The sequence below is a fragment of the Tasmannia lanceolata genome, unplaced genomic scaffold (genome assembly GCF_043159265.1).
Source record: "Tasmannia lanceolata isolate RefF3 unplaced genomic scaffold, GAP_Taslan_0.1 ptg000006l, whole genome shotgun sequence".
NCBI classification, from domain to species: Eukaryota; Viridiplantae; Streptophyta; class Magnoliopsida; order Canellales; family Winteraceae; genus Tasmannia; species Tasmannia lanceolata.
The window spans coordinates 9,061,151-9,073,959 of NW_027518683.1; the positions used below are offsets into that span (position 1 = coordinate 9,061,151).

At 36.8% G+C, this 12,809-nt stretch overlaps 1 protein-coding gene and 1 long non-coding RNA gene across 7 annotated transcripts; one reads left to right on the plus strand and one right to left on the minus strand.

Annotated features, from left to right (window-relative positions):
* Positions 1 to 2,085: 2,085 nt before the first annotated feature.
* LOC143878708 (mavicyanin-like) lies at positions 2,086 to 2,674 on the plus strand. The gene is made up of 2 exons (XM_077380958.1): positions 2,086 to 2,254; positions 2,328 to 2,674. Exons 1-2 carry the CDS (start codon positions 2,086 to 2,088, stop codon positions 2,672 to 2,674), a joined length of 516 nt encoding a protein of 171 aa, XP_077237073.1.
* Positions 2,675 to 4,392: 1,718 nt separating this feature from the next.
* LOC143879571 (uncharacterized) lies at positions 4,393 to 11,861 on the minus strand. 6 transcript variants are annotated; one of them, XR_013251325.1, is made up of 8 exons: positions 11,617 to 11,861; positions 11,408 to 11,502; positions 11,073 to 11,238; positions 10,817 to 10,890; positions 6,610 to 6,756; positions 6,413 to 6,458; positions 5,742 to 5,832; positions 4,393 to 4,687 (listed from the first exon to the last, which is right to left on the minus strand). It is a non-coding gene; the product is annotated as an uncharacterized LOC143879571 (long non-coding RNA). The 6 variants fall into 6 exon arrangements; XR_013251326.1 differs by having other exon boundaries at positions 5,742 to 5,840; XR_013251322.1 differs by lacking the exon at positions 6,610 to 6,756.
* Positions 11,862 to 12,809: the final 948 nt, after the last annotated feature.

A 12,809-nucleotide genomic window follows, 5' to 3' on the forward strand; every position in this document is an offset into this window, starting at 1 on the left:
TAGTGTCTTTTCTATTAATGTGATCACGGTAGATCACGTCCACTTGACTAACATGCATCTTTTTAGACTTTTACCTTGTATAAATGCACGTATCTAAGATCTCGTCCACTTGACACACAGGCATCATTTTAGTGTTTTTACTCCGTATAAATGCACATATCCATCGTTCGAGGAAGTGCTATATTGCTAGACCTGGCAATATAGCACGGGTCCGGGTCAAAATGACTCGGAAAATTTTACGGGTCACTAAGCTTGGACCTGCACCCGGCCCGTACGACCCGCGGGTCACCCTGTTTTTTTAATGAATTTTTGTTTCTTCGGTTGTTTTCAAGATTTTGATAGGTAATTGCTAGCCACCTTCTCCATAGGCTACTTCTCGCTCATCCTTTGCAATTGTATGTGTTGAGAGATTTGTTTTATTAGATGTGGTGAAAACGCACGGAAATAGCTAGCAATAATAAATACCGAGAGAAGCTTGCAATAATAATCATAAGGGACTAAAGTTTTGGAGGAAAATTAAGAAAAAAGTGATATATTCGCCCCCTTTTTGTTCCCGGGACCACCCTCTTCTAGTGTATTTATGACTGCTCTTTTTCCCCTCCCAAAATCCAGCAGCATGGGGGCAATTGCATCCACGTCACCCCAACTACATTTATTATGACAGCTAAATGCAGATTGTGATGAGGATGAAATGGGGTGCCCTTGGCATTTTTTTTGCAAGGATGCCCTTCAAATTAGCATTTCTGAAAAATGCTAGACTCGGTGCTGTTGAAAAAACTCAGGGGGTCCCATTGCATTGCTCTGTTTGGTTGCTTGTAGATGGGTGGGAGATTAGGAGAAAAAGAAGTCAAAGAGAAAAAGGCAAGCATGGAAGATTGGGAGAAGATTAAGAGGGAGATTTGTGAGTGGTGTTTGGTTGCATGAGAAAAATAGTGAAAAATGTAGGGTGTCATTATCAAAATGTAGGTGGAAGAGAGAGAAAAGGAAGAGAGAGAAAGGGAGAAGAAGAATAAAACGAGATATTCTTCCCCACACAAATTTCTCCATTTTGGTGAAAAAAGAGAGAAAATTATGGGGGGGAACATCTCCGCCACGTAGGCGCCACCTAGGATAAAATGCAATGATGATGTCTGGAAGTTGTTTAGTGGTCAAATGTCTAATTGACAACCAAACATGTTTTGGGGAGATCTTTGGAAGATCTCAAGCATTTGAAACTCCCACAATCCCCCCAAAATAAGCAACCAAACAGAGCAAATTGCATTGATTATGGAATTTAAAAACACGGTAGCAAGGGAATGATGTGTGTACTTGAGCCCGTGTTTGCAAGACCGCCCTTTAGTGTACCATTCGTCATCCTGAATAAGCAAATTAAGGTTGTGAAACTACTAATGAATAATTTTTAATGTCCAGTATGGTAGCCATTTCTAATGTCGTCTCTTGGAAAATAATTTTTAATAAATGCGTATTTAACAAATGTATTGTTGTTATCGTCTCCTTCCTCGTGTATTATGGACGAGTCTTCCCCTAGTTAACACGTTATAAGCATAGACTCCGAGGCGTGGCCGGGGAAGAAAAGGGGGTAAATATATCACTTCTATTAAATAAGGCTACATTAGGGGTGGCAATGGTTCGATTTGACCCTCAAACCGAGCCGAACCGAAATTTGAATCAGTTTGGTTTAACCAAACCGAAACCGAATTTTCGGTTCAATTTCAGCTCGGTTTCGGTTTGGTTCCGTCAATTTTGCCATCCCTTATAATCATTAGAAATCTTCGGTTTCGGTTCGGTTTGACCCCAAGCCGAACCGAAATTTGAATCGGTACCGAATTTTCGGTTCGGTTCGGCCAATTTTGCCTCCCCTAGCTACGATCGTGACCCAACTAAACCAGGACAATTTGGTCATTTTATTCATTCTTCCATATTATTCTCCGCCGATCTCAGAAGCCAAGGTTATTTCCGTACTTCACGCCATCAATTTTACCTCTATATCACTCTCTCTCTCTCTCTCTCTCTCTCTCTCTCTCATTTCTTCCACATAGCCGCGTAGAAGAAAAAACCCCTCTTATCCCAAAAACTCCGGCGAAAATGTCGGATTCCGGCATGCCACTCCGTTCATCCCTCCTCTTTCTCTTTCTAATTTTCGCCACCTCCGGCGCCACCGATCACATAGTCGGCGACAACCACGGCTGGAATCCTGGCATCAACTACACTCTATGGGCCAATAACCACACATTCTACGTTGGAGACCTCATCTGTAAGTAAACTTAATTTTAAAACCAGTAAAAGTGTAAAACCCTTTAGATCTGACCTTCATTTACTTTTCTTAGCCTTCAGGTACCAGAGGAACACGTACAACGTCTACCAGGTGAACGAGACGGACTATCTAAATTGTACGACATTCGGAGCAGTTGGAAACTGGAGCAGTGGCAAGGATTTCATAGAGCTCACAAAGGCCAAGAGGTATTATTTCATCTGTCCTAACCTCTGTTACGGAGGTATGAAGGTCTCCGTCCTTGTCCACAGTCTTCCGCCGCCGCCGTCTGCCTCTGCGTCGGCGAATCATAATTCCGGCGGTGAAGCGGTTTTCCGGCGTTGGTCGGAGGTTTGGAAGGTGGTTTTTCTACCTTTGGTGACTTATGTTGTGTGGATCTGGTTCGGATCTGGCGGGATCTGAGGGTTTCGTGTCTGGTTTGTTAGGGTTTAGTGGTTTTTTTCCCCCTTTCCTGTTACTTTCACGGATTTCTTTTTTTCTTTTTTTTTTAATCATCCGAGCGTTTTGGTATTTTAATTTGATGATCTGATTTGGTTTCATGTGCTTGTTTTAGATTGAGACGTTTGTATTTTTACCGATTTAAAATTTTTAATGGAATGAAGCTGTAAGGCTTTTTTATTTTTCATCTCTCTCTCAATCAACACACTCTGCTTCGTCTTTATATGACGAGACAGGTGGAAGATAGAATAAGTCACAGACTGTTGGAACTTGTGATAGCCTTTTTTCTTTTTCTAAAAGGTAAAGGCAACATTTCAAATCACCCATAAAACTTTCTTCTACACAATCGTTGAATAATGTTTCTGGTTTAAAATCTTGAACACGCCAACATTTCAAATGCATCCTTCCGTCTGTAGAAACCTCAAATACTAATCTGAGCTCAGTATTTCTCTTCTTCGCTCAGTTGCACCACAATTCAATGCAGGTAGATGAGTGGGTAAGAAGAATAGTGTAAAAGAGGAGTCATAATTCATAAATACACTGTAGTGAGTGGGCCAGGGGAAGAAAAGGGGGCGAATATATTGTTTTCCATCATTTACTATATGTATTTAAATTTAATCTTTTCAAGGGTAATTCTGCTAATTTACTAGTCAGTACAATTACATTTAAGGCTGTGTTTGGATTGCTAGAATCATGAACTGGAATCGGCATCCTATTTCATTTCTTATTCCGAATTGCTTGGAAATTGAATGGAAAAATATATTTTTTTAAATTAAGTGAAAAATCAAATAAATTTTTTATTCCAACTAGGGCAGAATCAGAATTCCACCACTTGAGACGGGAAAGGCAGTGATAAATCGACTCCCCTATTGGATAAATCGACTCCCATGTGTCTATCTCTCTCCTCTTTCTCTCTCTAACCTAGAGGAGAGAGAAAGACACATGGGGAGTCGATTCATCAATTTGGGGAGTCGATTTATCACTCCCCTAGATTATCATTTTTCTCACTTTAATTCCGCCACGGTGTTGTTTCCACCGTGGTTTTAAATTTCGACCGAAATCCGACCGACACGGAACTCGATAAAAATCGAAATTTCCGTTTTTCAGAAATTTGACCCAAAAAATTTGTTTTTTTATATTAATTTAATATTTCACCGAAATTTAATATTAAATAAAATATTGGTTTTAGGTTTTGTACCAGATTTCGACTTCAACCGAAAATTTGAAATTTCAGGGTCCGAAACCGGTACAGAAACCGAACTTTTAAACCTTGGTTTACGCCCCCTGATTTTATTCATTTTTTTTTAGCCAAACGGCATAATTGGAATTGAATGCTGACTCCATCGCCTCATTTCAATAATAATCCAAACGCGTTGCCAGAATAGGCATCCTATTTTGATTCCAGCGGATAGGAATGAATTTTTTAATTTAGTTTTTCTATTCCATTTATGGGGGAATGAGAATCAGACACCAAATTCGATTCCTGATTTTGGCGAACCAAATCTAGGATTCCATCACTTCCCAATGGGCATGTGGTTATCCGACATAAACTTGTATACTATAGTTGGCCTTTTGATTTCTCGACAGGTGGTTATTTTTAAGGATAGGCTATGCACATGGAGCGGTGTTTTTTAAGAGACTAGTAAAAGTGCACGTGCCTTGCACGTGGAACTACTACGGTATTTTACAACATATAACTGCAAAAAACAAGTTTATTTTACAATGTAAAGCTTCCATCTTCCCCAGCTGGTAGGCATTTAAACATTGATGGCGATAACTACATTCATAAGATGTGGCTGCAACGACTCCAAATTAGGCTATAAAATCTTGTTAAACTGCAATGCAATCTTCTAGTTCTCAATTCCAGTTGCGCGGTCCATGACTGCTGCTTCTTTCCATTTAGGCAGCATCTGCTCCAAATGTTTTAACATCTTCAACTATTTTTATTCCATCATGTCATCCAGCAATGTCTGTCACCTTAAAAATTCATAATCCATATTAGAGAACACTAATAAAGAGAGCATACAATTATTAATTCACACCTGTGATTCCAAAAGAAAACTATAATCATCAATAGTTTTTGTTTCCAATCATATAGTAGGTACATCTTGGGACATCAGAACTGATCACAAGCACTTTCAATAGTTATAGTAGGTACATCTTGGACATCAGAACTGATCACAAGCACTTTCACTACAACAGAGGACTGAATAAAATAGTTTATATGAATATTGTCCAAGAATTTTTCAGAAGATTGATAATTTTTTTTTAAAAACATGTTTATTTTACAAAATAAAGCTTCAGTTCATCTGTTCCTTCTCACTGTCATGGGCCAACCACGCATTGAACAAAGACGGGATGGCGAGTTAGCTTCTAAAGATTCAAGAAATAGCTGCATTCATAAGATATTCGTAAGATGCGGCTACAACAGCCCAAAAAGCTACACACTCGGCTAGAAAACCATGTCAAAATGCAATGCAATCTTGTTCTATGGTCCAATTGCACAGTCTATGACTCGTCAGGCATCATTGGGAAGAAGAAAAAATCAGCTTTGTGTAAACCTCCTCCAGCCAATACTCTCAAACTAAATGTTGATGGTAAATGACATCAATGGCATCATCATTTTTGTGTTTTCAGGGCCTATTGGTTTAACGAGACTCCACCGACTCAGGCTATCCATCTTGGCATAAGCATATTTAGGGAAGAGATGGAAGGTAAAATAGAGGTGGAAAGTGATTCATCTAATGTAGGTTCAAGGTAAGATCGTAGGTCCCTGGAGATTATCTAGGTTTTTGGATGAAATTTCTACGATGTATGATGATGGGTTTATTTCTTTTATCCATATTCCTAGAAGTGCTAACGATCTTGCCGATCGATTGGCCAAATCTGAAGCGCTGCAGGATTCCTTGTATGTCGGGCAAACTTTGACGACGTGCATTTGTAATCTTGTCTCTATTAATATATCTATCTTTAGCTCATAAAAAAGTAATAATAAAAAAAAACAGTCTACGACTGCGTTCAGAACTCCAACCTAGACAGCATTGATTGCAGCATCTGCTTCAAATGTTTTCCCATCTTCAACGGTTGACCTACTCCATTGTGTCGTCGGAAATCTCTGTAACCTGAAAGGCTGTATTCCATATTAGTGACCTTGAAAGGCCGTAATTCATATTTAGTGAATATTAATAAACAACGCATGCAAAATATGACACCATAAGCTATGTGAATTCCTTTAAGCTTCTCCGATAGACATGGCTTGTTAAGGTGCACCATACCCCAAACCTGTCGGCAGTAAGCATTAACTGTCTCGGGTATCCAATCAATTAATCCCCCAAACCAACCAAACCGGGGAAGCTTAAACAATAAAGGAACAAGTCTCTCTATTTTCTCTTTAGGGAGATTCAAAATATAAACATGGAATCAGATCATTGAAATATTCATTGGATCTAATTTGAATGAAACTTGATTGATCAGTTCCTTTTAATGATTCAATAAAATAAATGAAAGAAATTCAAATTCCAATTTTTAAATGAAATGAGGGGAATGGAATTAGTAGTATAATAGTAGTATGGAAGAAAGATTTATATATTTCTTTCTACTACACTATTTATTATTATTATTATTATTATTATTATTATTATTATTATGCTAACCTTTAGCAATATTATAGCAATTTATTTAGAACAAGGCAATATTCCCTACCCATTAGACCACGACCACCAGAGAGCAATGCAATTCTTCCCTTAATCTGTATAGTAGCTTAGAATGTGAGATATGTTAATAAAAATGAAGAATGAAGAATGAAGAATGAAACAACCAATATACAACACAAAATGGCAATCAGTTGACAAGGATGGAAAGATCAAGTAGAAACAAAGGATTGACCCCAAAAAATCTACCATATCTTGGATTGAACTTGTAACTTTTCTGGAGAGATACAATCAGCAGGAAAAGAAGAACCACATAACACAATTGTATTTTTTGATTCGGAGCTTGTAGAAGCTTGGTGATGAGAACCAATCGATACGACCGAAAAATTGCAAGACCTGGATGCTAAAAAGAAATTGTAAGACCTAGAAGCTTCCTGTATCACAATACTTCAGAGGATTCAATTTTTTTTTTTTTTAAATCGATTGCTACCCTAAATCAAACATGCAGGAGCTCAAGTTGTAAGAAATACAATAGACTGACAAACAAACATCCAAACCATTTTTTCCTATCCAGAATTTGGAGAGTCTTCTTGATCCTGAAGATTGAAGTTATCTAAAGGAACAAAAAAGGTCACACTCCTCCTCTCTCCATTGTTCCTTAAGTTTTTATTTGAATTGTTCCTTCTCGTAAACCACAAGAGCACCTAGCTCTCTTACTAATAGGGGCATCTTCCATCCCCCTCCATTATACAAATGGCACATTCCTCAATAAAGGTGCCACGATATTATACATGGGAGGACTCACTCCAATATACAAATGGCACATTCCTCAATACAGGTGCCATGATATTATAGAGGGGAGGATGACACATTAGGGGATTTGAGGTATAACATTAGTAATGGTCATGAAAAAGGAAGCATTCAAAATGTCCACATGAACAACAATCGCATAATGCCTCTATAGATCAATACCATCTCCTGCTTCGCTTGTGCACTTACCAAGGTCCAATCTCGGGAAATGTTACTCTCTTGTTCAAGTTTTGGAACCTCCCACTATATGGAGGTCTTTGAAAAAATAAGAGGCTCTCATAAAGCACATCAAGAAGAAAAAAATATAGAATTCAAAAGATAGTTATAGTTAAAATCTGGAATCACTTAAAGAGCAGACGATGATATATACAAAATTTCAGAATTACATAGAAGAAAAATATATTCAAAACCTCAAAAAATACAAAAGGAATTGCAAAAGTCAGAGAACTACATGCAAATTTGACATAGTTATAGTGATGGAAAAGCCAATATTAGCAACCACAGTTAACTGAAAATACGCATGAATATAGGCAGATGAAAAGTTTAGGGCCTCTATATATGCATCAAAAATCCATTATATACTTGAAACTGTACTTATTTTAATTTAATCACTTTTCATAAATTTTAGAAAGATTTTAATCATGAAAAGCGAAGAACAAAACATCTAAAAACAAAAGGCTTGCCAAAAAAAGCTTGGACATCAAGCGCTAAGGCTCTGAAGACAATCGTACGCTGTCGGATTCCACTGTCAAAGATGACATGAACTTTTTTTGCTAGAGCTTCAAGCACTTGTCAATTTGACATAGTTTTAAAAGTAAAAAAATGAACGATTTACCAGCTAATTTCAAGTAGTTATTGAAATGGAAAATCCAATGTTACCAACAATTAGCTGAAAATATGCATGAATACCCTTAAAAAACAAAAAGGCATGAATATAGGCAGAGAACATGGAGTATCCAATACCTTAAAGTATCCAAATGACATTGAAAGCTATGTGTGATCACATTAAATCACACACACCACAACTAAGAGAACAATTCCTATACTCCCAAGTTCCCAAACACAAGAAAGATGCATTTACTTTGGACATGTTTGGCAATTATGAAAAAAAAATTCACATAAAGAAATGATCACTCTATATGAACATAGTCCACTGACAATTTCAGAAGTTTTTTCACAATTTCCAGATCATTTTCCTTTTTCTTTGTTTTTCTTTTATTTGAAATACTCAGTGTTACAATATCTTGTGTGCAAAAACTTCACATTTCTTTTTTTATGGTAGGCAAGCTGGGATTGAACCTCTGACCTCCAGGTTGAAGAACAAAGCCTTGATCATTGAGCTAAAGGCTAAATCCTTAACTTCACATTTCTTAGTGCATAATATTTTTAGGACATGAAGAAGCTCCTAATGTCAATTGATAAAAGGGAAGGGAAAAGGTACGTTTGAGTCAGCTGGGAACATTCATTTTTGTTATATACTCTTTTTTTCTGTCATTGAAAATATATTTCTATCGGATCTAGCCCAGGTTTCTCAAGTAGTAACAAAATATACCCAAGCTTCGCACAATTTTAAATAAGGTTCCATAGAAGAAGGGCCAAACAAAACCTTAGTAAGCTAAAAGTAAGCCTAAACACCATCTCAAGGTGAGCAATTGATCTTGTAAGAAAATGGCACTACGCAAGAAGGGATGTCAACAAAACATGTCTCCAAAGACGAAGTTGTGGTTACCAGAAGCCATACATCGAGGACTCACAATTCCTATAGTGAAATAGCATAATGTTTTGATAATGACAGAAGAAAACCAGTTAGTGGGTATAGGTGTTTATCACTTAGATCATAAAAATGAAGACCCAACAAAAATTCCATGAATTCTCATTCACTATAATACAAGTTGCTCATCCAACAACCACTATGTTTGTTGCTTCCAATAGCGAGCATGTATTTATGTGATAACAGAAATGTTAAGCAAATAAAAAAGAAAAGAAGAAAAATTCCTATAGTGCAATAGCATAATGTTTTGATAATGACAGAAGAAAACCAGTTAGTGGGTATAGGTGTTTATCACTTAGATCATAAAAATGAAGACCCAACAAAAATCCCATGAATCCTCATTCACTATTATACAAGTTGCTAATCCAACAACCACTATGTTTGTTGCTTCCAATAGCGAGCATGTATTTATGTGATAACAGAAATGTTAAGCAAATAAAAAAGAAAAGACGAAAATAGAAATATGCTAGTGGCTCACCATGGCAATATCCATGGTCATGACAAGGAAAGCCAACACTAACCAGTTCTCTACCGTGGTTAAGAGCAGAATCACTGAAAATCAGGTATTGTTTGGTGCAAGAGAATCTGGAGGGCCTCCGGTAACAGGAAAAAAATTATAATCAAAGAAATCTGAAATGCCATTCTAGTGGCAGGCGCCTTAGCACCCTCTTCATCTTCCTGGTGTACATCTCGGGGAGAATTATAGAATTTTGTGTTAGGAGAACCATGTCAAATGGACGGCTGAATTTCTAAAAGGCATTATAGGTTCAACTATTAAATTAACTCCTTATTGGATCCTTTGGTTTGATGATCTCAAATGATGTAATGTGCTTCTTGTAAATTTCTGAAAGACATTATAGGTTCTGCTTCTAAATTAACATGTTATTGTATCCTTCCTTTGGATTAATAGATATCAAATTATGCGATGTGCTACTTGCCAATAAAGAGCAAAGCCATCCATTGGATAATTGAAGCTCATATATTGATAGAAATATGTATAAACATATCATGCCATAGCTCCTACGATTAAAGTGAGAGGCAGGTATTTTAACTCGAAAGAGACTGGGTAGCTATGGTGCATTGCTCTTTCCACACAACGGTGGAAATCCTTCAATCGCTTTCCATAGCAACATCCGGATGCATGAATTGGAAACCCCAACAGTAGTTAGTCTACAGAAAACGAGAGGGCAAAGCTGACATTTAGATAAGCATATGATTAAATTAGCTTATCACGCTTATCACAGTGGAAAAAAGTTATCCTTGCTGCCAGTTCTGTATCAAGGAACAAGAATGGAGAAATGTGTGATAAATATAAAAAACCACTTCTTAGAAGTTCCAATTAACAAAATAAGAAACCCCCTAGCAGATTTACCAACTAAATCTACATAGGAAAAGTTCACCTTTAGGTCCCATCTTCTCAACACCTTTATTTATGTAATTAAGTGGATTAATCATTAGTCTAGGCAGCTCATAAGTCCACTCGATGCTATTAACCAGATTACTCACATCTTGAAGCAAATGGTTCTTACAGGGAAACAAACTCTATGTCTAATAATTATGCTAGTTTTAAGGTCTAACTTGAATTAGGTTTTTAGAGGCGGGAGTGAATTTGAAAATATTCATGAGTGCCCATTGTTCACTTGTTTAAATACTATACTTACTACTGAGAGAGAGAGAGAGAGAGAGAGAGAGAGAGAGAGAGAGAGAGAGAGAGTTGGGCATCATAAATAATTAAATATATCCAAAAAAAAAATTATTTTACACCAAGTAATGAGTTACGGCACGTAAAAAGGTAACAAGAATGCGTGCTGTATTTCCAATCAAATTTTTAAGGAAATAAATCTAAAGAAACCTTGAATTTTGCTACAGTCTCACCTCTCTTTACCATTTCTCTAATTAAAGGCAGTTGATCCAATAGATCATTTTCAGGAGGCCACATTTCTCATAAGCTGCAAGTTAGACCAAAGTTAATAAGACTTGCACTTATCACTAACCTAAAAGATGAGAAACATAAATAATAACAGCAACAACATCAATAATAGTAAAAATAGATAGTAATAATCGGAGGCAAATGTTCAGAGTCACCCTCTAGATTCACATATTAAATGTATTTCTAGTTTTGATGATTCACCTTTTTCCAAAAATATTGACCCTGTGCAGAAATCAATTGTTGATTGCTATTGTAAATGTAGGTACTAAAAATTGAAGATTCTCCGGACTTCTTCCATTAAGGCAGCATTGGATAACCATTATTATGGTTGGCAACTGACAATGCAATATTTCAGTCCAAGCAGGGCCTGTGGAACCATGCCAAATGTGCATAACTCATTGTGATTGAAAGTGTTCAAGTTATTGGAGGCATATTTGAGCTTAAAACCAGTAAGACAGAGAAAGTGTATTTCAATTGTTCCAGGCTTCGACCAAAAAAGAAGGAATACGATAGATATTAAGCATGAAGCAACTTACCAACCAACCGAGTATTGCTGAATATTTTCCAAAGCCCTGACAATTCTCCTTGATAAAAGCATGTTGGTGAGCATGGGAGACTTTATTTTTCAGAACTGCTAGTAAATAATCCTCAGGTTAGGAAAATCACAGGATTTCATTTTGGAACTTGAGGGAACAAATTTGAAAAAAAGAAAGAAGAAACCCACAAAAGATTTCGGATTCCGTACCTGAAATTTTTTGATCTATATTGAACATATGCTTGGAAGAAGAAGCAAAGGAATTCTTTTTGAAACCAGTGGAGGAGAAGGTAATATCGGAAATGAGACACGGAGAAGGAAAGAAAAGATATACCTAGGGTTCTTCTCGTCGAAGAGATATGGGGCCTAGGATTTCCAAGCAAAGAATCCGCCAAAGAGGAGAAAAGGAACTGCACACAGATAAAAGAGGGTTTTTTTTCTGAGAAGGGACGCGTGTTCTAGTGACGGAGAAACCAAAATAGGAAAAACACACGAGACACGCAATTGAAAACGCGTGGCCTGGAAAAGGAGATTACAAGTGGCGGTTTTTTCTTTTTTGCATGCATCGAAGAAGAGTTGAAATGGCGAAAATGACCCGAAGAAATTGGATATACCGGGAAGAAATAGCAAAGCAGGGGCAGGTCATTACGGCAAAAGTTGGTTGACGAAATTTGAAGGTTTAGGCTTTTAGAATAGTAAGGATTCTCTTATAATTAATTAAGCATGACTTTTTAGTTTTTATAACATGTCCATGACTCCATGCACATGCCTAATTCATGCTGACAAGGACATGCATTCGTTCATATCAGGCTATCATCCTCCCCGATAATTACTTATACTAAGTACTTACCGTCGGGCTTCATTTCTATTTTTGCTTGGAAAGAAACGGAGCCTAGTTCAACAATAGCTTTATCGGAATTTTTCTCTACGGCAGCCATATCATGTCTGTCATGACTCGGGACTTTGGATATATATATATATATATATATATATATCATTGTTTGATCAAATTCTGTTTTTACCCTCACCCTGGGGCGTAAATGTCCCTGTTTGGATGGGAGGAATTTCCTAGAAAATTTTGAAGGAGTAGTTTTGCCATTTAAAAAAAAAAAAAAAACCGTTCCTCTCCGTGTGAAGAACAAGGTAAATTTTGACCGAAATTTTGGATTTCTGTCTATAACGAAATCAAAATTGGGTAAAGTAAAAACATTACTTTATTTCGACAGAAATTTTGAAATTTCGGTCGAAATTTTGTTTTCGTGAAATTTCGGTCCAAAATTTAAGGTATTTCATAAAAAATATGGATTTTTTTATAATGATTTGATATTATCCCAAAATTTCAGTTCAGCCGGAAATTTCTATCGAAATAAATATGGGAGAAAAAATAGCATTTTTAAGTATTT

What these genes read in the sequence shown, in the direction of transcription:
- LOC143878708 (XM_077380958.1), top strand. Translation starts at nt 2,086, where the DNA reads ATGTCGGATTCCGGCATGCCACTCCGTTCATCCCTCCTCTTTCTCTTT. An exon ending in CTACGTTGGAGACCTCATCT is followed by an intron (nt 2,255 to 2,327) that starts GTAAGTAAACTT and finishes TACTTTTCTTAG; the next exon opens with CCTTCAGGTACCAGAGGAAC.